We start from the raw sequence: 25,566 nt of genomic DNA, 5'->3' as shown, positions 1-25,566 counted from the left end.
TCTCTGGGGAAGTGTGTGCTGGCTGAGGGAATGGCCTCTGCTAAGGCCCCGAGGATGATCCTACTTTGAGCTATTTGGGTCCCAAACAGGAAGCATGTGTAGGAAGGGGAGTGAACAGGAGGGAAATCAGAGACGGTGTGAGGCAATTTCAAGGAAACGGGCGCTGCTGGTTAACTCCCGAGAAAACAGAGTCACTCACCCACACTATGTACTGCTTGTATTTTAGACTCTCCTTGCAAAGTCTCCTGTAAATTGACATCGAGCCCCCCTGAGTATCGTGTGTTGATTGAGTTCTGGCTTCTGTATTCACCTTAGAACATATTAGACCATGTACCCCTGTTCTGAGGATGAATCCGACTCCAAAAAGCACGCACATACACACACACACACACACCACAAATGATTGTTTCTCTGGCTGTGTTCTTACCATGACTTCTCACCCCCAGCCCCCGTGATTAAGGTTGGAGGGAATATAACTCAAGCTGGCCAGATCCATAATCATTCCCCTAAACAATGTAAAATGTTCCCTGAATTCCAATGAACAAGCTTCCCGTGAAGAAATAACATTGACAAGTCAGACTGCCGTGTTCATTTTCTTTCCTGTATTTAAATTTTTTAACGTTTATTGATTATTGAGAGAGAGAGAGACAGAGCGTGAGTGGGGGAGGGGAGGAGAGAGAGGGAGACACAGAATCCGCAGCAGGCTCCGAGATGTCAGCACAGAGCCCGACACGGGGCTCGAACTCACAGACCGCGAGATCATGACCTGAGCCGAAGTCAGACGCACAACAATCAGCCTTTTATAATACAGAAAATCCCACGCAGGCTCCACGCTCAGCATGGAGACTGATGCATGCTTTGATCTCACAAACCATGAGATCATGACCTGAGTCGAAAGCAAGAGTCAGATGCTCAACGGACTGAGCCCCCCAGGCACCACTGTATTCCAATTTAGGTGGTGAAGGTTGTTTCCTAAAGACTGGCACAGGTGGCTATCCATCTGAAAGAAAAGAAAGATTCCCTAGTACGCACATTTTAACAATTCAGAGGGATTAGAGATCTTGAAGTAAATGGAAAGAGTACATTTTCAGTGAACGTGCATAAAAACGCAGATACAAGCCACAGGTGAGCAAAATCATTGTAATTAAGGCAGGAAAGTCAGAAGTAAGAAGATAGATATATGTAGCTATATAAAATTTAAATCATTTTGTGGACATGATATCCAACCCAAGGCACTAAACGGTAATCCGTGAACTTCATGTGAAATGCTGCTAGCTTCGGAATAGGCATAGACTTTATGGACATATAATAACAATAGACATGTAACAATGAACCTGGTGATCAAACATGTACATATTGGCTCAAATTCAGTAACGGTTGAAGAAAACATCTCTCGAGCTGTCTGGGTTGAGATTTTTAAACCGGTAGAAAAAAGAGATTCTCTAATGTTTCTGGGAGGAATGTGAACCACTGCGATGTTGAGAAAACAACCTGAAGACAGCTACAAATGTGAAAACACAGATATGCTTTAACTCAGAGATTCTCAGTCTCGGCACCCTTGACGTTCTGATCCAGTTTGGTCTCTGTGCTGTGTGTCCTGGGCTTTGAACGTGTTTAGAGCATCCCTGGCCCTTCCTGAGCACCCCCCCCCCACCATGTAACACCCAAATAAGTCATGTCCCCCTGAGGGACAGTGTTTCCTCCAGTGGAGAACCAGATTTTTCACATAACAATCTCAAAATATTTTTGCAGAATTGTTATAATAGCATTGCATCGAGAAACACTAGGAAAAGCTTTCGAAGTGTGAGTAGCACAGCCGTATCATGAAATATTATGCAGACATTGAAATAAAGAATCAGCATTTCCCTAGTCGGTTGGAGACAAGTCCTTGAGGTAGTTTTGAGGAAGAAGGAAGAGTGGACGCAGGTCAAGAAAAGACTACCCTAAAACCTAAAGAGCGTTTATGTTGTCCACAGGCCGCTATTCATTCATCCGTCTGGTTATGAATGTGTATGTGCGCCTAAGATAGGAAGAGAAGCTTTATGAGAACTGAAAGAATAAAGACTTCCGGGAGGAGTGAAATTAGGGCAAGTTTCAAAACAACTGTGTGACACGAAATTATGTGAGACTCTAAAACCGACTTACAAAAGGCATAAAATAATTAGGTATCGAGGTGGGCCACTGATTTCAGATCACACTTCCAAACACGTGGAAAGAAAAGAATGCGATAGAATCACCTTTATCACTGGGGAAGGAGCCGTATCTAAATGATAAATATTTTCTTATAACGATACATGTATTCAAATATGCTTATGGAGAGTAAGGTGATCTTCAGTCAAATGTAAAGAAGCCGTGGTAGTCAGAGATAACGCAACTTCCAGAAACAGACCTTTTCACAACGGGCCAAAAGGAACTGTAGGGAATCACAGAGATGGGAAGGCACGTGGAAATGTGTATAGACAGTGATTTGTGAGCAATGTACAAAATACCACGTATGCTCCTTTTTGTTTATAGCAAGAATTTGCAAGTGAAGAGTATTAGTGACAGCTCAGTATAGGATAATAAAGGCAAATAAATAAATAAATAAATAGATAGATAAAAAACAAGAGAGACACAGCATAACCGAGTGACAGATTTGACCCCATATTACTAATGAACGCAGTCCTATATGTCTATGTCACAGTGCGTATATGTCTATATGTACACAATAGAACTCAATGGTAAACGGCAAAGTGGGGAAAATAACACCGAACACCCCATCCACTTCCTTTTTAGAAAGAATGCAATCAGAAATGGAAGTAGCACCTCCCTGGCTCCCCTGTACACATGCAAAGACCCGTTAGAGACAATGCGTAAATGAGGCCACCAAGGAATAACTAACCCACAAATATAGTCAACTTCGTAGATAATGAAATCACTGCAAATCAAAGCTAGGTAACCATAGTTTTTACTCATCACATCATGGCGGTCATACGAATATCCAGAGTAAGAGCACGCTGTGAAAATATATGTCTCACGAATTAAGGTTGCAAGGTCGTATAGGCAGGCAGTAAATTGGTCTAGATATGTCTCATCAATATGGAAACGTAGCCCAGTATGCCCCATTTGTTTAATGTTTTGTTATTTATTTTGAGACAGGGTGTGTGAACGGGGGAGGCAGAGAGGGAGGGAGACACAGAATCCAAAGCAGGTTCCAGTCTCTGAGCTGTCAGCCAGAGCCCGATGCAGGGCTGGACCTCACAAACCATAAGATCATGACCTGACCCGAAATCAAGAGTTTGCAGCTTAACCCACTGAGCCACCCAGGCACCCCCCAGGATTCCTCATTTACAGACAAAAAGGAAATGTCCTGACCTCACTGCGCATCCCTCCATCCCTAATTTTCCTACTCCCTTCAACTGCAAGACTCACTGGACGTGTTCTACTTTTACTGGAAGTATTTCCTGCCTCCCCTCCCATCACTTCACTGGCAACAATCACCCATGTGTGGCTGAGTTCAATGTGCAATCCTTTCTGTAACATCATCCACGAGGTCATTAAGTAATCGGGCAAGCAAATGACCATAGAGATCTCCAGGTTCTGGGCTAGGCTGGTGGCTGTGTGGTGACCTTAGGTAAATGCACCTGGCTTTGATTCTCCCTACTCTTTTCCTGAAGATCCTGCCGGGTCTCAGACTCACCTGGATGGGAGCTCTGAGGGAGAGGTCTCCTTGTGGCTGTCTGAATTGCCTCCAGATGGTTATTGGTGGCGACTAAACTCTGTCCCCACACAAGATGACAGGAAGGAGGCTAGCATGAGTCTCCCAGCCAAGCTTCAGACTCCAGAAGCAACAACCAGGTCCCATCAGCCCAAGGTTGCACAGGCAGAGGGACGGCACACAGGAGATATTTATAGTTTCCTCTGTCTGTTCATGAGGCACGTTCCCCTCCTGCCTCTCCAACCTACAGCACATGATTTCCCTGGAGGACACTGGTCTGGAGACAAAGGGAAGATTTTTGGAGAGTAAAAATGTATTTGAATGTATGTCTATTGTTTATACTTATTTGTTGTGCCTACATGTCTACATTCTATCAATTGCTTATTAACTCAAACATTTATTCTTTTTATATCAACACTCTTCAAATTTCACTCATTTCCTTTCAACATAAAATAAGAGGTCATAAATGAGTCTGTGTTCATTTTTTAAATTTTTGTTCGAGAGTAAGAGCATGTGTGAGTGGAGGAGGGGCAGAGGGAGAGATTGAGAGAGAGAGAGAGAAAGAGAGAGAGAGAGAGAGAGAGAATCCTAAGCAAGTTCCATGCTCAGTGTGGCGGGGAACCCAATTCCACGACCCCAGGGGAAATCAAGAGTCAGACATTCAGCCAACTGAGCCACTCGGGTGCCCCATTGAGTCTGCTTAAAATGAAAAAACAAGGGGCGCCTGGGTGGCGCAGTCGGTTAAGCGTCCAACTTCAGCCAGGTCACGATCTCGCGGTCCGTGAGTTCCAGCCCCGCATCAGGCTCTGGGCTGATGGCTCAGAGCCTGGAGCCTGTTTCCAATTCTGTGTCTCCCTCTCTCTCTGCCCCTCCCCCGTTCATGCTCTGTCTCTCTCTGTCCCAAAAATAAATAAACGTTGAAAAAAAAAATTAAAAAAAAAAAAAAAAGAAAAAACAAGCACACACAACAGGAGAATCCGATCCATAAATACAGAGAATAAACTCATGGTTGTCAGAGGGGGGTGGGGAGGATGGGTGAAGGGCAGTGGGAGGTACAGGCTTCCAGTTGTGGAACAAATGAGTCACGGAAATCAAAGGCACACCGGACAGAATATAGTCAATGATATTGCAATGGCCTGGTAGGCTGACAGCCAGCAGCTGCCTTTGTGCTGAGCACCGCATAATGTACGGAGAAGTTGAATCTCTACGTCGTACACACGAAACTCGTGTCACATTGTGTGCCAAGTGCACTCAGATAATAATATTTTTAAAAATGATTCTGTGCTGGGGTACCCATGTGTAGGTGTGTTTATTTGAAATAAAAATGTATACAGAGAAACACACATATATGCATACATACAACTTTACAGCTGAGCATTTTCTTCGGACTCAATGAAATATGTCCGCACACCTCATTTATTTCTTGCAACATCCACTTGAAGTTATGTTTAGGGTCCCAAGTTACTTTCAGAAATAAAGAAGCTGAGGCCCAGGGAGATTACATTTTAACAATTGGATTAAGAAGTCACCAAGGTTGTGCATTTTCTTGAAGAACATCAAATAGGAATGTGCAGTAGGTACTTTAGTTTTTGTATGGCTCCCTTAATTCATCAAATCATACGTTCCAAATAGATGCAGTTTATAGCACATGATTATACCCCCACTAAATTAGTTAGAAGGGAAAAAAATCTAGCAGCGTACGGATCAGTGTGAAATATAGAGCAGAGGTAGCTGATTCATACTGAGTCGTGACAGGAGCTTTTTCTTCTCAGTAGGAAGAAAGCAAAGTGTCATGTATGAATACAGGAACATTCAATGTAAATTAAAATCATTCACTTTTGATATCCTTTTTTTCCCTGTAAAACAGAAGATAAAAATGCACTCAGAAATCGAGTTAACTGATCATATACTTGTTCAGAAGAGAAGTGCCCCGTGGTCACACATGACATCATGGATGAGCCTTAGGAACAATGTAGAGTCGGGGCTCCTGAGTGGCTCAGTCGGTTGAGCGTCCAACTTCGGCTCAGGTCATGATCTCACAGCTTGTGGGTTCAAGGGCTGCGTCAGGCTCGGTGCTGCCAGCTCGGCTCAGGTTGTGATCTCACAGTCATGAGATCAAGCCCCGTTCAACTTGGAGCCTGCTTAAGATTCTATCTCTGTCTCCCTCTCTGCCTCTTCCCCTCTCTCCTGCTCATTCCCCCCCCTCTCTAAAAAACAAACAAACAACAACAACAAAAACAACAACAAAACAACTACCTCTCGTTGAGGGTATTTCCCCACAGCCAGGAAAGATTGAAAATGTATGCATTATTGTCTTGGAAAACTGGTGTCCCTGATTCACATGACCAGACAGGAATGCAAGCTCCCTCTTATGTCATCCCTTGAGCATAGAAGATGAATGGAATCCTGAGCCTGAGAAACATGTCTAATGGAGGATAACGACCATTCGACACCCCTTTCATGGTTATGACAAAATTTAGAAGGAAGGGGGATATATTTCTTTTACAACAATGAAGGGAGTCATACCAAAGGCAGCGTAAAGATTTCAGGAAGAATCAAGGAGATAATTCAATAAAAGTAGAAAAATGTCAATCAGTCCTTCCCCCATTTGGATAAGCCGCCTTACACCTGGCCACCAATCCTCCATAGTCCAATGAATAGACGTACAGCATGAAGAGTAAATATTTTAAAGAGCACAATGTGCGATTTAAAACTCCGCTTCATTGGGATGGGCGCTAGATGTTGTACGTAAGTGATGAATCACAGAATTCACTCCTGAAACCAATATTGCAGGGTATATTAACTAACTAAAATTTAAATTGAAAAAAAAAATAAAGTAAAATTTTGCTTCATCATATTAAAGGGCATCTGGAGTCTCAGATCATATTCTAAAGTCAATCTATCTATCTGTTTGTTGTTCCATGAAGACTTCTCTTGGAGACGCGTATTTGGTGAACACTTGAGTAAGGAAGTGACTGTCGTACACATTGTGGGCAACAAGGTACTAAGAGACCAGGATCCTAATGAGGAGAATAAAACCCGTCTATACGACACATTAATATATTAAGTGTCCACTATTAAGAAGAGCAGTGAAGATACTGATATACAAAGGAACTTCAGACATATAAGTGAAAAAACATAGTCTCAGATATTGTTCTACTTTAAAATCATATATATTTGTCATAAAGTGTGGTTGTTTCCATAGGTGGCGTATCAATCGTGACACTTCTTTTTGTTTGTTTGTTTCAAGTTGTTATTTAAATTCTAGTTAGTGAACATGTACTGTAGTGTTGGTATCAGGAGTAGAATTTAGTGATTCATCACTTACATACAACACCCAGTGCTCACCCCAACAAGTGCCCTCCCTAATGCCCATTGCCCATTTAGCCCATCACCCACCGAATTCTGCCCACCAATCCTAAGACATACAGAGAGCTAACCAGTGGTAATCGTGGCATTAAAAAAACACATGAAAGAAAAATGATTTGGTGTGATGCAATTGTTTGAGAAAGATTATTTTTTAAAAACATCTATGTTGCCTCAAGGTAAATGAACATTTCCAAATAATTCAGATCCATGGTTGGAAATAAAATTCAGAAAGTGGGAAATACAAGGGAAAAATCTGTAGGATATCAGAGAGAGAAGAGCTTCATAGAGTGACTTACATACATGGCATATGGAAGTTGAGGACAAGGAAATAAACGGGAAGAGGAATACTACATCTACAGTCTGAATAAAGACCACAATCTCTGACCCAGAGGCTTTGACCCCTGCAATCATGGGCCTTTCTTCAATCTTATGACGATTGGCCATGCAAGGGTCTCCTTCCCAAAGAATGCTTTCAGAGCCCTTTTCATGTCTTTGTTCCTCAAGCTGTAGATGAAGGGGTTCAGCATGGGCGTGACCACCGTGTACATCACCGAGGCTGTGGCACTTGACCGTGAGCTGTGGGTAGCAGCAGAGCTCAGGTACACGCCGAGCATCGTACAATAAAATAAGGAGACAACCGATAGATGAGATGCACAGGTGGAAAATGCTTTACACTTTCCCTGAGCTGATGAGATCCCACGTATGGAGGAAACTATCTTAGAGTAAGAGTAAAGGATCCCAATGAAGGGACCACCAGCCAACAAGACAGCTGCAAGATACATCACCACGTTATTAAGAAAGGTATCAGAACAGGCCAGTTGGAGCATCTGATTAAGTTCACAAAAAAAGTGGGGGATATGCAAGTGTGTACAGAAGGACAGCCGCAACATCATCAAACTTTGTAACAGGGAATGCAGGACACACATGACCCAGGACACGAGAACCAGCAGCCCACAGAGCCGGGGGTTCATGATGATCTTGTAGTGCAGGGGGTGACAGATGGCCACAAACCGGTCATAGGCCATCACACTCAGGAGGAAGATGTCCAGTACAGCAAAGAGTATGAGAAAATAAATCTGTGTGATACAGCCTGCATAGGTTATGACTTTGCTCTGAGTCCGGATGTTCACCAGCATCTTCAGGACGGTGGTGGACGTGAAGCAGATGTCTACAAAGGACAGGTTGGCCAGGAAGAAGTACATGGGCGTGTGGAGGTTGGGGTCTGTGCTGATGGCCAAGATGATGAGCAGGTTCCCAAACACAGTGATCAGGTACATGGAGAGGAAAAGCCCAAATATGAGGGGCTGCATTCCTGGTTCTTCTGAAAATCCCAGAAGAAGAAACTTTGAAATTTGTGTTTCATTGCTTGGTTCCATGTGGTGGAGGTGACCTCTGAGAAAGAGGGAAATAAAAAAACACAAATTTGTATTACTCACAAAATTGAAATGCAACTATTCTTTTTTTTTTTTTTATTTTGCAGTCCAGAAATTCCTTTTAATATGTTGTGCACGGATATGGTCCCCTTTAGGGAATCATCGCTGCCACATCTGATATATTTTTATTGTCAATCAGCTTCTTTCCTAAGAAATCATGTATTTTATACTTTTTCTGAGAAATGCTTCAAGTATTCAGGAATATAAATTGAGTGCTGACCAGGTTTCAGGCAATACCTAGACAATGAGTATAGAGTGCTAAAGAACAAAAATCCCTACAGCGATGGAGAAAAAATATGTAAGCAAAGAAGACAATTATACAATTATCTTTGTGATACAATTATCTTTTGATTATCTCACCTTTTGGATGGTGAGGTGTGCTGTGAAGAAATGGAAAACAGGGATAAAGCCGAGAGCAAATAGGGCATTCTATTTTAATGGCATTTAGGCAAATTCTGTACACAGGTGGCATTGGAACACAGACGTCATGTAAGACAGAGACATAGACACAGGATTCTGGGGGAAGTGTGTGCCTGGCAGAGGGAATGGCCAGTGCAAAGGCCCTGAGGAAGGTACTTGTTTCAAATGTTCAAGCGAAAAAGCAAAGCCAGCGCAGCAAGGGAAATGATCTTGAGGGACACTGATGACAGACTCTGACACACATGTGAGGAGGGATGTGGCCTCTCTGCGACAACTGTGACCTCAAGGCACAGGGCCATCCTTGTCCACACTGCCCCTCCCTCTGTATTCATCGTGCTGCAAAGCCATCCCATGAATCGACATAGATCCCCATCTTGGTGCCTGCTCTTGACTGAGTTCTGGCCCGTGTATAGTGTCACCTTGGGATTGAGGAGTCCTGGCCCCTGTTGTGAGGACTGCTCACCCTCTACAAGTCACACACGCACAAGACACCGTGGTCTTCTGGGTTGTGAATTTCCCTGTCCTCACAGCCCCCACATTCTTGGTTATGCTGGGAATGGATACAACCCAAGGAGACCCGATCAGCCATCTTTCCCCTGCAAAGTGTAGAAATGGTTCCCAGAAATGCTAATTCTTAAGCCTCCCATGGACCAATCACCATGGAGCTCCATACTGGAATGTAAATTTTCCGCTGTGATTTACACCAATGTAACAAAGTCTGCTCAGTAAATGAAAGAGACAGAGAGTGAGATACAGAGGGAATGAAACCGATGAGGGAGAGCAATGATCTCATAAGCTGGGGTGGTCCCTGAGAGACTGTGAGGAAGAACTATCTCCCTTGCTTCTCCCCTGGTTACATCCCCTGATGCCCAGCAAAAATAATAAGAGAATGAAACACACTTGTTTAAAAGACAGATAGTGATATATTCATGGTGTACTTGTACAAAACTATATAGATAAAAATATAAATAGATATAAATGTTAACATATCCGTTTATATTATACATCAAGAAAAACGAGCAAAGGGATAAACCAATACAATCAAAGTCGGGCATTTTTATATCAAGCCTAGAAGACATTTTCCTGTACCTCCTGCATCATTATATGACTGATTTATTTCTACGTGATTGATAGGGGATGAGGTTAGCTCCTTTCTCCCTCTTCTTATGTGGCACCTTTTCATTGATATTCCTGGGCTTTGAGTAAAGATCTCTCTCAAACCCAATGGACACTCTCTAATCCTCATTCGGGATCTCATCCAACATGCAAAGGACTCCCCAGACCATGCTCTGTAAATCCTGCCCACATCATGACAGTCTCAATGCTACACTGTAACATCCAGAAGAGCAGGGACTTCATCCTCTCTGTTCATTTCTGTTTTTCACCAACTTAGTTGAATATATGTTTACTATAAAAAGATATAAGACTATGAGAAGTTATAGAATGGAAAGAATGAAAGGATCTGGAAACCAGGTTAAAATAGTACCCTGGAAACAACTGTCATAAGCAAAGTTGTATGAAAAATAAAAGCAAACTGGAACAGGTAAAAATAGCAGCTGTTAGTAATACCGACCCAGATTAATAACTAAATTGTGAAACACCATGAAAGAATATGACATATAATGTCCCTAGAATGTTCTGGCCCATGGCAGATGCTCAGTTATTATTTGTTGAATGAATCAGGAATTCGGTCTCAGTGTATAAGGACATTTCCTATATGGCAAGGTCGTATTTCAGTTTCGTTGGAAAAAGATGAATTGCTAAGTAACAGCTGGAATAAATGGATATCTATCTGGAAAAACATTAAACTGGTCCTCTCCCTCAGACACATTACCGACACCAGAGGGGAATGACTTCAGTGTAAATGTAACCATACGATATATCGAACATCAAGAAAACTGCGTATAACATTTGCAGGTGGGAAAAACCACTAAAATAAAGCAAGAAACTCAGCAGTAAGAAGATAGGAATATTTAAATCAAGTTAAACATTTTTATGGTCAAAGAATGTTTCCAAAGTCGACTGAGAAGCAATGATCTGAGGAAATCTTTTGAAATGCTAAAAAAAAGCAGGGGAGGGGGTATAGCATATGGCCATATAATAATCAGAAAGGTCATCAAATATATGACATTTGCTGAAACTGAGGGATAGATTAAGAAACAACAGGAAATGTCTTCTTCACCCAGGAACCTGGGTAAAAAACTTAGAGCAGTGTTACATTGTGTGTAGTTGGAACTTTTCTTTTAATGTTTATTTATTTTTGAGAGAGAGCGAGAGACAGAGTGCAAGTGGGGAGGGTCAGAGTGAGAGGGAGACACAGAATCCGAAGCAGGTTCCAGGCTCTGAGCTGTCAGCATAGAGCCTGGCGTGGGGCTCGAACTCATGGACTGTGAAATCATGACCTGAGCCAAAGTAGGACGCTTAACTGAGTCACCCAGGTGCCCTGTGGTTGGACTTTTAAGCGGGTAGTCTTGGGGTTACACTGAATTTGCTGGTGGAAAAGTGGGTGTTACAGGTTAAAGGCAGGACCTGAAAGCAGCTATATTACAAATATTCATATTTTTAATGCAGGGTTTCTACGTCTCTGCCTATGGACATCCTGACCAGAGCCCGCCCAGTGCTGAGGTCTGTGTATCTTAGGATGTTTAGAGCATCCCTTTCATGATAAAGAATATGAAGGACTATCAAAAGTGTTCGTAGCAGCCATTCTGCGACACTGGCACAGTCACTGAATAAACACATTCGTTACTTACGCAAGCAAATAAACACAGTGATCACTTGCTATGGACTAAGTTGAATTGGCCCCCAGGTGATGATGGATTAATGTTCTCGGACAACCCTGTCATCCACGGTGCCCGGGGCTGTTGGACTCACCTGGCTGGGTGTCTGACAGGAAAGTCTCCGTGTGAAACTGAATTCCTCCCAGGACAGCAGGTAACAGGGACGAAGGCTCTGTCCTCAGCGGAGACAGCAGGGGGGACTGAAGCATCAGTCCCCAGCCAGAATTAGGACTCAGAACAAACAGACAAAACCCACTCGCCTTCCTGTCCAAGGTGGCACAGGCTGACAGGAGATCAGAGGGTATTTACACCTCCCTGTATCTGCTCATTAGGCGCCTTTCCCTCTTGTTACTCCAACCTCTAAGCGTATGGTTCCCAATGGAAAGCTGCTCTGGACATAAAGGGTTTCTTCCTGAGGAATCTCAGTTCCCGAAAGACTAGGTTAGAGATCAGGTGAAGCCAGTTCTTTTCTTTTTTCTCCTTTTCCCTGAACTTGCCCTCTTCCCGTTATGTACATCTCCTAGCACGTTATCTCAGCTCGGAGTTACACTTTTCTCCAGCTCTAAGAAGCAAGAACACACCTGGAGTAGGTCTCTTTAAGTTCAAAACCTTGACTTGTCTCGGGGACGCAGCCCCGCCATCTCCAGTGTCTCCTCTTCTCCTCCCCCTCCCCCTCTTCCTCCTCCTCCTCCTCTTTCTACCGTCTGGTAGAGTGAATTCCTGGGGCATAAATGTGAGTGTGGTCTGACTATGATGCTTTTGAGGTAGCGAGATAGGCGAGCAACTCATGATCAAAATTTAGGTCACTCACATCTTCTTTATCCATTCATCAATCCACGGACATTTGGGCTCTTTCCATAACTGGCTATTGTTAATAACACTGCTAGAAACATAGGGGTACATATGCTCCTTTAATGGATCAAGACGATGTGGCATATGTATCTATCTATATATATATAATGGAATATTACTGAGTGATCAAAAAGAATGAAATCTTCCATTTGCAACAACGTGGTTGGAACTAGAGTGTATTATGCTAAGCAAAATATGTCAATCAGAGAAAGATAAATATCATATGATTTCACTCATGTGTGAAACTAAAGAAACAAAACTGATGAACATAGGGGAAGGGAAGGAAAAGTAAGATGAAAACAGAGAAGGAGGCAATTTATAAGAGACTCAAATATACAGAGAAGAAATTCAGGGTTGCTGGAGAGGACGTGGGTGGGGGGAGGGGCTAAAAGGGTGATGGGCATTAAGAAGGGCACTTGTTGGGACCAGCAATGGGAGATATATGTGAGTGATGTATCACTGGGTTCTACTCGTGAAACCAACACTCCACTGTATGTTAACTAACTTGAATTGAAATAAATAAATGGAAGGTGTGCTTGGGTGGCTCAGTCAGTTAAGCATCCGACTTTGGCTCAGGTCATGATCTCACAACTCTTGAGTTCAAGCCCCATGTCAGGCTCTGTGCTGACAGCTGAAATTCTATGTCTCTGCCTCTCTCTGCCCCTCCCCAGCTCAGGCCATCTCTCTCTCTCTCTCTCTCTCTCCCCCCCTAAAAATAAATAAAAATATTTAAAAATACAAACTATTTGGTTTCTTATCTGTAATATTTTATTATGTATCTCTAAAAGAACTCTATTTTTGGCATGCCTGGGTGGCTCAGTGGGTTGAGCGTCCAACTTTGGCTCAGGTCACGATCTTGTGGTTGACAATTTCAAGCACCTCATCAGGCTCTGTGAGATTATGTTTTTTTCATTTATATGTCCAAAGTTCCTTTGTATATCAGTATCTTAACTGCTCTTCTTAATAGTGGACACTTAATATATTAATGTGTCGTATAGATGGGTTTTATTCTCCTCATTAGGATCCTGGTCTCTTAGTACCTTGTTGTCCACAATGTGTACGACAGTCACTTCCTTACTCAAGTGTTCACCAAATACGCGTCTCCAAGAGAAGTCTTCATGGAACAACAAACTTTAATAGATAGAATGACTTTAGAATATGATCTCAGACTCTAGATGTCCTTTAATATGATGAAGCAAAATTGTATTTTATTTTATTATTTTCTTAATTTAAATTATAGTTAGCTTTGTTGAGTCCAAAGAAAATGTTCAGAGGCAAAGTTGTACGTATATATTGCATGTGTTTTTTCAAATAAACACCTATACGCATATGTACATAAACACAAACTCACTTAAAAGAAATCTTATCTGAGTATAGTTGGCAAGAATGTTGCCTTAGTTTCGGGTGCACAACGCAGTGATTCAACTTCTCTGCCCATTACGCGGTGCTCGCCACAGAGGTAGCTCCTGTCTGTTATCATACAGACCCATCCAGTATCATTGACTGTATTCCATACCCCGTGCCTTTTTTCCCCAAGACTCATTCATTCCATAACTGGAAGCCTGTATCTCCCACTGCCCTTCACCCATTCTGTCCATCCCCCCACAACCCTGAGGCAAACCATGATTTTTTTTCCTCTGTATTTGTAGGTCTCATTCTGCTTTTTTGTGTGTTTGTTTATTCACCTAAAATTTTTTTTAGTGTTTATGCATTTAATTTTGAGAGAGAGGTGTGGGGAGAGGCTGAGAGAGGGAAAGACAGAGAATACCAAGCAGCCTCACGTCAACACAGACCCTGACATGGTGGTTGAACTCACAAAATGTGAGATTGTGACCTGAGCCAAAATCAAGAGCAGGTGCTTAACCAACTGAGCCATCCAAGAGCCCCATCTTTATTCATTTTAAATTTAAACCCAGACATAATCTCTTATTTTATGTTGAAAGGAAACTTAACAGAAAGTTGCAGGTGTAGGTATTAAAAGAGTAAATGTTTGAATTAATATGCATTTAAAAGAATGAAGATGTGTACACACAAAGATTTCAAGATAGACATAAATGATAGACATACATTTAAAGGATGAATTACTTTTCCTGTCATAATGCCTCCAAGACGTCAAAATCTGAAGCATGCTTGCAGTTACGTACTGAGAAATTCTCTACCAGCTAAAGAGGATGAAAATCTGTAAATTGATTTTACATCTCCTTTTCTACTTAGAGATGAGATTACGATGCAAAATGCCTTTACCCAGGGGAAACTCCGTGAATGAAGGGAGAACCCTAATCTCAGATTCTTAACAACATTTCATTGGAACAACATTTGTCGTTAAGTCCTAACGCTGATGTAAAATAACTACATTGGTGTTTTAAAACGCATTTATGTTCTTACCTTCGATGGATCAGAACCCAGAAGTGGCTCACCTTGGTCTAAAATGAAAATGATTGCAAGGCCTGATTTCTTCTCAAAGCTACCGGGAAGAACCTGTTTACTTTTCTATTCCAAGCTCATATTATACTGCAAGAAAAAAAATCTCACCATATTTCATATAATTAAAAAATTCTTTACAAAGAGGGGCTGAACAGCAGCTCTTAATTGTGATGTGGAATGAAAGTCCTAAAAGTGTGCAAATGTGTCATGAAGCTGTGGTATGTAGTGCTCAGGGTCCGTATCAAGGTGCTTTTTTCTCCTCCTTGTTGAAAAGGAAAACCGGAATGTTGTGTAGATGGCAGGACTGTACCTCCAACACAAGCCAACAGCTTGGAGATCCAAGGGAACTAATCCACACAGATTGCTCAGTCCTAGACTTGGGCGAAACATTGACCTAAGCGTTGGGAGTCGCGGCTGGGAGGTCTGAGCTCTGAGAGCAGCGGAGTTCATGAGGAAGGAATACTCAACACTGGGGTCACGCAGTTATAACCTGGTCTATTGGGAACACAGAACCTCCAGAACAATTTCCTTTGTGTCCAGACCAGTGGCCCCCAGGGAAATCACGTGCTGCTCCAAAGAGGAGGGGGAGGGGAACGTGCCTCATGAACAGACAGAGGAAACTATAAATTCCTCCTGTGCACACCCACTGCCTGTGCCACCGTGGGCTGACGGGACCAGGTTGTTGCTGTGGAGTCGAAAGCTTGACTGGGGGACTCATGCTAGCCTCCGTTCTGCCGCCTTGTGTGGGGACAGAGTTTAGTCACCACCAATAACCATCCAGGAGGAATCCAGGCGGCCACATGGACACCTCTCCCTCAGAGCTCCCAGCCAGGTGAGTCTGAGAGCTTGGCAAGACCCGGAGGAAAGGGTCAGAGAGAATCAAAGCCAGGCGCATTTACCTGAGGTCACCTGACAGCCAGCAGCCTAGCCCAGAACGTGGAGATCTCTATGGCCATGTACTTGCCTGATCATGCCCTTCTGAAAACCTATAGTGAACAAGGTCAGAGAGGGCCCCGTTCCTTTGGTACTTGCCTTATAATGGTGGAGTCACAGGACTACGAAAAAAGTTTGTGTGGTGTAAGAGCTCCAGGCAGAAATCTTACGGAGATGGTGACTTAGAGCCAGAATGGTTGTCATGGTATGTGCAGAATTTTGTAGCGCAAGGTCTGAACAGAACTTTGCACGTTGTGCAAACCAGAAACAGGACCAGAGTGTACCCAACACTCGGCCAAAAAGGTCACAACACAAAGCCCAGGAAAAACAGAGAAAAGATGCCACATCTAAAGAGTGAAAGGGACTTGTCCACCTTCTCTAAGATCACAGGACATCCAATTGAAACAGGCACAGAAAAAAAAACAAGTCCTCTACTGATTCATTATAACCTCCCCAACTTTTGCTGTGCTTTGCATATTTCCTGTGCTGAAGTGTTGATTTATTCCTTGGTACAGGTTTCTCTTGAAACATTCACTCTGTAAGGTGAGCAACGCCCTGAAGTTCCCACTAATTTTGTCTTCGGACTGAATTTAAGTTTCCTCCTTACTATTTTTGCTGGGCATCAGGGTGGTAACAAGTGTTGGAATGTTGTCAGAACCAGGGATGCTCTTTCTTCTTCACGGCCCCTCAGATGTCAGCGACCACCTGAGCCATTAGATATTTTCTGCCACTTCCATTTTATTTCACTTTCTTGTTTCTCTCTCTCTCTCTGATTTTGAGAAGATTGTTTGTGTTTCTTTAAATACAGGAAAGAAAATGAGCATGCCAGTCTGACTTGTCAATTTTATTTGTTCATGGGAAACTTACATCATCTGCAGGAATGATAATGGATCTGCGCATCTTGAGTTATACCCTCTCCGAACTTAATTGTTGGGGTTCGAGTGAGAAGTCATGGTAAAAACACAGCCCAGGGATCACTAATTTGGGGTATGTGTATGTGTGTGCCTTGTGAAATGACATCCGTCATCAGAGCAGGAGACATGGTCCAATGTATTCCAAGGTGATTCTTATAATATAGAAGCCAGAACTCAATCAACACACCATGTTCTAGAGAGCTCTATGTCAACTTACAGCAGACTTTGCAGGTAGATTCTAAAATACAAGCAGTACATAGTATGGGTGAGTGACTCCTTTCTCTTGAAGGGGAACCAGCAACGAGGCCACCTATTTCTTTGAAATTGCCTGACACGATCTCTGATCATTTTCCTGCTCATTTCCCCTTCCCATACATGCTTCCTGTTTTGGACTCAAATAGCTCCAAGTGGTATCATCCTCGGGGCCTTAGCTGAGGCCATTCCCTCTACCATCACACACTTCCCCACACAGGCTCTGGGCTCCTGCCTTCCTTCCCTGCAGGTCTCTGATCAAATGTCACCTGGTTTACTGGTCTTGACCAAACACTGATTACAAAATAGCACTCATATCCACGCTCTCCTTTATATCTGCTTTTGTCTCTTCATAGAACTTGACACCCTGTGGTGTCTTATTAATAATTGTATTTGATTCTATTCATTCTCCATCACTAGATTATAGTGGCTTTTGGTTTTCAGTATCCCGTGCTCATGGCCTAGACAATACCTGGGACATGTTTGACCCTCAGTACATATTCCTCCAATGCAGGAAAGATATTCTTAGTAAAACGGTAAAATACATGACCTCTGCTGGGGAGTGTGGAGAATGAGACCAAAACACCTAAGCTGAGATGAAACATGAGGGAATCTGTTCAAAAGGACAATCCTTTGGGGACAAAAGGGACAAGATACGGAAATGAACTTCTTGACTGCACAATATAAATGGTAGCATTTCAACTATGTGAGTAAACTGTTCATGTGAAAATTAATGATGTCCTTTGCCTCTTTCCGGGGGTCAGTGCAACCTCATGGAGCCAGGAAATATTACACGGATATCAAAATTTCTTCTCCTGGGATTTTCAGAGAGACCAGAACTGCAGCCCCTCATGTTTGGGCTTTTCCTCTCCATGTACCTGATCACTGTGTTTGGCAACCTGCTCATCCTCCTGGCCGTCAGCTCTGACTCCCACCTCCACACCCCCATGTACTTCTTCCTGGCCAACCTGTCCTTTGTAGACATCTGCTTCACCTCCACCACCGCCCCGAAGATGCTCTGGAACTACCAGACCCAGACCAAAGTCATAACCTATGAGGACTGTATCACACAAATGAACTTTTTCATAACCTTTGCAGGGATGGACGACTTTCTCCTGAGTGTGATGGCCTATGACAGGTTTGTGGCCATCTGTCACCCCCTGCACTACATGGTCATCATGAACCCCCGGCTCTGTGGGCTGCTGGTTCTGGTGTCCTGGATCACGAGTGTCCTGTATTCCTTGGTACACACCTTAATGGCATTGAGGCTGTCCTTCTGTACAGAAGTAGTGATCCCCCACTTTTTCTGTGAACTCAATCAGATGATCCAACTTGCCTGTTCTGACACCTTTCTTAATAACGTGGTGATGTACCTTGCAGCTATGCTGCTGGCTGGAGGTCCCCTTGCTGGGATCCTTTACTCTTATTCTAAGATAGTTTCTTCCATACGTGGGATCTCATCAGCTCAGGGCAAGTATAAAGCATTTTCCACCTGTGCGTCTCACCTATCGGTTGTCTCCTTATTTTATTGTACGGGCCTAGGAGTGTACCTCAGCTCTGCTGCTACCCAGAGCTCACTCTCAAGTGCCACAGCCTCGGTGATGTACACGGTGGTCACGCCCATGCTGAACCCCTTCATCTACAGCCTGAGGAACAGAGACATAAAGAGGGCTCTGAAAAGAATCCTTGGGATCCAGTGATATAAGAACCAATCATCCAAAGGCTGAAGACATGACCATGATTGAAGGGCTCAAATCCTCAGAGCCAGGAACTGCCAATCTTTGATCAGACTGTGGAAGTAGAATCTACTCCTTCTATGTATTTCTTGGCATTTCCATTTGTTTGATCAACTTCTCTCTACATTTAAGGAACTCACTTCATTAAGCTTCTGCTGTGACTGAAATACAGACGGTTTCTCCTTTGTCTATTTTCAGACATCCCCAAAGTTTACCCCAACCTTGGGTCACAAATGCCTGCAATTTCTGTATCTCACATGGGACTAGTTGGATTTCTGAAAATTAATTACATCTCGAATGACTTATACCATGCCAGGTAAATTTCCCCTAGATTTCCTGAGATCATTATCATGAATTATACGCTTCATACGGAATAAAGCTACACTTGATCAGTAAGCCATTTCCATCATTTTACTGTCAAGGAGAATACAAAAGCACAGTTTCCACCTTGTGTCTCAGTCTTTTCCTTCACTTCCTTTAGGACTCCACCTGATGATGTAGACTCTAACATTGTTCCGTTTAAGCCTCAGGGTATTGACACCCCGCACTGGCTAGGAAAGCCCAACCACTCACCTGCGCCCATGTGCTTTCCACACTCCCACAGACCTTTCCCTGACCACAACCTATGCTGTGACTGCACCAGCCCTTGGGTTCTTATTGTGATTGCAGGACACACGTCAGCAACATCTATCAGAGAACTCTAATAACCCCAGGTTTATTACTCTTGTATGCTGGAGGGCACATGGGATGCTCAAAAGCCATTCTGGGAGGTCTCAGAAGGGGAGAGAGGGTCAAGAGGAAGAGAGAGAGAGAGAGCGCCGCTGAGGGATCTGGCTTTCTCAAAGACCACGGCCAGGGTGGGTAGCTGGTGTTGGGCTCACACGTTCTTGGAGAATTGTATTGAGTAGAATGTGTGGGCTGAAGGGGAAAAGCTGATTCACTCATGTGTCAGTCTCTAGTTTATAAAGGGCTTCCTGAAGCGGTACTTTGTGACTGGGGGTAGCCGAGGGCTTATCTGGTGATTGTGGAACACATCTGATGATATGTTTATTCAACATGGTTGTGTTCGAAATGGACCCGGAGAAAATACGTCATTTCAGTCCCTTGCGTTAATCATGCCCTTATGCTTTGTAAGCGGTCTCTTGGTTGTATTCTGTTACTCAGCTCTGGGTCCAGAATTCCTACCATAGTCACTGGGAAAACCTGATTAGCTAATCTAGATCTCCCAGTGGAGTGTACTTAGGCAAATTTGAATAAATAGATCGACCTGATATGTTCTTCGTGTCGGCCTGACCATAAATATGAGGAGGCAAACATTCGAAACACTCATTTTGTGACACACAAAATATTTCTCTCATTTTTAAAAAAAATCACAGTTCGTGCCATGCACCTATTTATTAACGCATGGAAGACGGTGTTCACCACTGAGGGAGTTTGTTCATCGAGGCGCAGGATTGCTTAGTGTCTTCTACATTTTATCACTGAATTATCTTCCTGTTTCTGCTTGAAACTTCTAATGTGACCCGCTCATATGATTCTTTTCGTTGTTATACGAAATAGCTTCCTTTTCCTGATATATGTCACAAGTCCCATGGGATGGCAAATGCACAGTATCAGTACCATCTATATAATACGTCCTTTCTGCTCTGAAATCTCTTCCACCTGCTTGACCAGAGGACGCTTCACCCAAGAACTGCATGTCCTGCCAGTCATGTGGGTCAGGGTCCCCAGTTCTTCCGCACAAATGGGCACGTCCTACAGAGTCGCCCAAGCTGACGAGCAGCCTGTTCAATCTGCTGCATAAATCCTTCTTTGCTCTAAAAAAAAGTAACATGTGAAAGGGACTGGAGATTAGGATGTGGGCATATCTGATGGTGCCTTATTCTTACTGTAAAGGCTTTTTCATCAGGGTATTATTTTGGTCACTTACAAAAGCAATAAACACAGATTTCACACAGCCAGAAGAATGAGCGAATACACGATCCTTTCACAATTACAGGCACGCAAGGACAGTACTTGGTGCAGAAGGCTTCACGCTACCTACGCTTATCTCTAACACAGGATCATCTTCTTGCTAATCAAACAGTGGTTTGCAGACTCAGACCTGCGCTTCGGCATCACCCAGGAGCTTGGAGAAATGCAGAATCCCTAAGATTTTGCACTTGTAGTGGGATCTGTGTGGATTCACAGGCACGGTGAAGTTGGAGATATGATGGTCCAGCTGGGTTTGTCACTGTTATTGGTGGACATTGGTGGCAGGATAACAGTATTTTGGGGTGCTTTCCTGTGGACTGTAGGTGTTTGGCAGGTTCCCTTCAGATTTGACAGACGTCCCAGGGGAAAATTCATTTTTGGCTGAGAACCACGACCCCAAGATTGAGAACCAGAAGCATCTTGACAGAATCAAACTCAAGGGACACCACATACTCAGATATTAAATTTGGACAGATGACTAGACATCACCAAGCACCATTTATACATCGTAAAATGTAGTTCATAACTATACCTCCTCAGGGATAAGATTTTATAAAGATTAAATCCAAACTCCCTGTGAGATGTTAAGCTCACATTGTAGTACATAACTAGATCTCAATACATCTGTTATATTTAAGGACCATTTTATAACAAGGGACCAAATGACAGCTTTTAACCTGTTATAAAACAAGTGATAGAAAAGGTGTCTTGAAGCCAATCTCGGTAGCACCCAATGTTTATTATCAGAGGAAGTCATTTCTCTGCTTTATTCTTTCTTTCTTTTTTTTAATATATGAAATTTATTGTCAAATTGGTTTCCATACAACACCCAGTGCTCATCCCAACAAGTGGCTTCTTCAATGTTCATCACCCACTTTCCCCTCTCCCCCACCCCACATCTACCCTCGGTTTGTTCTCAGCCCTCAAGGGTCTCTTATGGTTTGCCTCCCTCCCTCTAACTTTCTTTTCACCTTCCCCTCCCCCATGCTCTTCTCTTAAGTTTCTCAAGATCCACCTATGAGTGAAAACATACGGTATCTGTATTTCTCTGCCTTTCTTCTTTCACTTAGCCTAACACTCTCTAGTTCTATCCATGTTGCTGCAAATGGCAGGATTTCATTCTTACTCATTGCCATGTAGTATTCCATCGTATGTATAAACCACAACTTTAGTATCCATTTGTCAGTTGGTGGACATTTAGGCTCTTTACATAATTTGGCTGTTGCTGAAAGCACTGCTCTAAACATTGGGGTGCACGTGCCCCTGTGCACCAGCACTCCTGTGTCCTTGGGTAGATTCCTAGTGGCGCTGTTGCTAAGAACAGTAGACACTGGGTCTCCTCGTTGGCTCAGTGGGTTCATCTTCTGTGTCTTGATTCCGGCTTAGGACACGACCCCCTGGTCATGGACCTGGGCCCCCAGATTGCTTCTGCACTGAGCATGGAGACTGCTTGGACTTCTCTCTCTCCCTCTTTCTCTGACTCTCTCTCTCTTAAAATAAATAAATAAACATTTAAAAAGTTTCTCTCTGTCCCTCTGTCCCTCCCTTCCTCTCCCCCACTCATGCTCTCTCTCTCCCTCTCTCTCAAAAACAAACAAAGAGACAGACAGACAGCACTGGAAATGCTACATCTGGGTCCCTAGGACAGGCAATGCTTAGAAGACGAAGAGAACTAATCCCGGAGGGTTCCTTGGTCTTAGACTTGGAGTAAAGTGTGTCTTGGCCGAGATAAGGTGCCAGACGATTTACACATCTGGAAGGGGCCAAGTTCAGGGAAAAGGGGAGGAAAAAAAGAACTGCATTCACTTGGTCTCTGACCTAGTCTTTTGGGAACCGAGAGTCATTAGGAAAAAATACTTGTGTCCAGGGCAGTTTTCCACTTGGGAATATGAGATCAGAGGCTGGGGTACCAAGAGGGAAATGAGCCTAATGAGTGGATAGAGGGAGCTGTAAATACTTTCTGGTCTCCTGTCAGCCTGTGCGACCTTGGATGGGAAGGGACAAGGTCTCCCTCTGTTCTTCCAGGCCCTAATTACGGCTGGGGCCCATGCTTTACTCCGTCCTGCTGTCTCAGCTGAGAACAGAGCGTTAGTCCCTACCATCTGCAGTCCGGGGAGGCATTCAGACTTGTCACAAGGACACCTTGTCAGACACCCCAGCCAGGTGAGCCCAACGGCCCAGTGTGCCGTGGATGAGAGGGTCAGAGGAATGGAAGCCAAGTTCATTGACCTGTCTTCACCTGAGAGCCAATTCAATCTAGTGCAGGGCTGGTGATCACTGTGTTCATTTGTTTGTTTGATTAAGTGATGTATTTATTCAGTGGCTGTGTCAGTTTCACAGAGTGGATGCTCACACTTACGTTGATCTCCCATATTCTATTCCTTTAACTTACTATTTAGGCAATGGCAGTTTATTTTACCTCCCAGTGTCTCAGGAACCACACGAGTTTCTTAGATAATTGCTCTGCCTCATCCGTTTCATTCACCACCACCACCACTCTCTACCTTGATGTCTGTTGAACAGACTTTTTTATGTTTGTGTGAATCACAGCAGAAACTTGCCATTCCAATATGGAGCCTCAAATTCATTTGTCCATGGGAGGCTTAAGAACTGGCATTTCTGGGAACCATTTCTATACTTTGCAGGGAAAAGATGGCTGATCTGGCCTCCTTGGGTTGTGTCCATTCCCAGCATAACCGGGATGGTGAGTCTGTGAAGACAGGGAAATACACAACCCAGGAGGCCATGGTGTCTTGTGACTGGTGAAGGGTGAGCAGTCCTCAAAAAAGTTAGAGAGGGAGGGAGCCAAACCAGAAGAGACTCTTAAAAACTGAGAACAATCTGAGGGTTGATGGGGGCAGGGGAGGGGGAGGCTGGGTGGTGGGTAATGAGGAGAACACCTGTGGGGATGAGCACTGGGTGTTGTATGGAAACCAATTTGACAATGAATTTCATATGTAAAAAAAAGGGGGGTCAGGGCTCTGAAATCCCAAGATGATGCAATACAGGCGCCAGAACTCAGTCAAGAAAAGGCACCACGAAGGGGGTCTGCGGCAACTCATGGGATGCCTTGAGACCATGATGTATATAGAGGGAGACGTAGCGTGGGCAAGGACGGCCCTGTGCCTTGAGATCACAGTTGTAGCAGAGAGGCCACTTCACTCCTCACATGTGTGACAGCGTCTGTCATCAGTCTCCATCAGGCTCATTGCCCTTGTAGCACTGGCTTTGCTTTTTGCCTTGAACTTTTGAAACAATACTTTCCTTGGGGCCTTTGTACTGGCCATTCCCTCTGCCAGGTAAAGGCTTCCCACATAATTCTTTCTGTCTTATATGTGTTGTGTGTTACAATGTCACCTGTTTGCAGAATTTGCCTATATAATCACTGAAACAGAATGCCTTATTGGCTCCCTCTTATTCTTGCTTTTCTTTTCTTCACAGCAGCCCTCACCATCTGAAAAGTTATAGAATTCTCTTGTTTGCTTATATACTTTTTCTCCATGATTCTAGGGATTTACGTTCTTCACCACACCCTATGCTCATTGCCTGAAACATGGTCAACGCTCAATTTATATTCTTGAATACTTGAAGAATTTCTCAGTGAAATTATAAAAAATATCATTTCTTCCAGAAGAAACTTTTTAACAAAAAAAAAGCCCTACATCAATGTGGCAGAAGGAATCCCTTAATGGGGGCCATATCTATACACAACACATTGAAATGAATATCTGGGGGCACCTGGGTGGTTCAGTCGTATAAGCGAACAACTCTTGATTTCGGCTCAGGTCTCCACCATAAGCGAACATTTTGGAGATCCAAGGATCTAATCCAGACTGATTGCTTAGTCTTAGACTTTGGGAAAATGTTAAAATCAGGGTTGGGATGAGGTGCTGGGATATTTGAACTCTGGGAGCGACAGAACTCACAAGGTAGGAGTAATCAACACAGGGGTCACGCAGTTATAACCTGGTCTATTGGGAACACAGAATCTCCAGGAAATCTTGCTTTGTGTCCAGACCAGTGTCCCCCAGGGAAATCATGTGCTGTAGGTTGGACAAGCAGGAGGGAAACATGCCTCATGAACAAAGGACACTATAAATGTCTCCTCTGTGCAGTCCCTCTGCCTGTGCCACTGGGGGTGATGCGACCTGATTGTTGCTTCTAGAGTCCCAAGCTTGGCTGGATGACTCATACTAGCCTCCTTCCCACCATCTTCTGCAGGGAGAGGGTTTAGTTGCCACCGATAACCATCCAGGAGGAATTCAGACAGCCATATGGACACGTCACCCTCAGAGCTCCCAGCCACGTGAATGGACACGTCACCCTCAGAGCTCCCAGCCACGTGATTCCGGGTGCCCAGCAGGTCCAGCAGGAAATGGTCAGAGGGAATCAATGCCAGGTGCATTCACTTGAGGTCACCGCACAGCCACCAGCCTAGCCCAGAACCTGGAGATCTCTATGGTCATGGGCTTGGCTGACCATGCCTTCCTGAAAAACCACAGTGGACAAGGTCAGAGAAGGCCCTGTTCCTTTGGTACTTGCCTTATATGGCAGAGTCATAGTAGAATGAAATAAGTGTGTGGTGTAAGAGGCTCAGGCAGAAATCTTATGAAGACGGTGATTCAGAGCCTAGACTGACTGTCACGGTGTGTGCAGAATTCTGTAGAGCAAGGTCTGAATAAACCTTTGGGTGTTGTGCAAACCGGAAACAGGACCAGAGTGTGCCCACTACCCTTGTCAAGAGAGAGGTCAAAACGCAAAGGCCAGGAAAAACAAAGAAAA

At 43.7% G+C, this 25,566-nt stretch overlaps 2 protein-coding genes across 2 annotated transcripts; one reads left to right on the top strand and one right to left on the bottom strand.

Moving 5' to 3' along the window:
• Positions 1–7,473: 7,473 nt before the first annotated feature.
• Positions 7,474–8,343, bottom strand: LOC123604917 (olfactory receptor 7A17-like). Its single transcript, XM_045491063.1, has 2 exons — positions 7,992–8,343; positions 7,474–7,706 (listed from the first exon to the last, which is right to left on the bottom strand). The coding sequence occupies exons 1-2, from the start codon at positions 8,341–8,343 to the stop codon at positions 7,474–7,476; spliced, it is 585 nt and encodes a 194-aa protein (XP_045347019.1).
• Positions 8,344–17,847: 9,504 nt separating this feature from the next.
• LOC123605430 (olfactory receptor-like protein OLF4) lies at positions 17,848–18,826 on the top strand. The gene has a single exon (XM_045492300.1). The coding sequence runs from the start codon at positions 17,848–17,850 to the stop codon at positions 18,772–18,774; it is 927 nt and encodes a 308-aa protein (XP_045348256.1). The 3' UTR covers positions 18,775–18,826.
• The last annotated feature ends 6,740 nt before the right edge of the window (positions 18,827–25,566 follow it).

The sequence above is a fragment of the Leopardus geoffroyi genome, chromosome A2 (assembly GCF_018350155.1).
Source record: "Leopardus geoffroyi isolate Oge1 chromosome A2, O.geoffroyi_Oge1_pat1.0, whole genome shotgun sequence".
NCBI classification, from domain to species: Eukaryota; Metazoa; Chordata; class Mammalia; order Carnivora; family Felidae; genus Leopardus; species Leopardus geoffroyi.
Note: the sequence above shows the minus strand (reverse complement) of the source record. Positions and strands in the feature narration are given on the sequence as shown.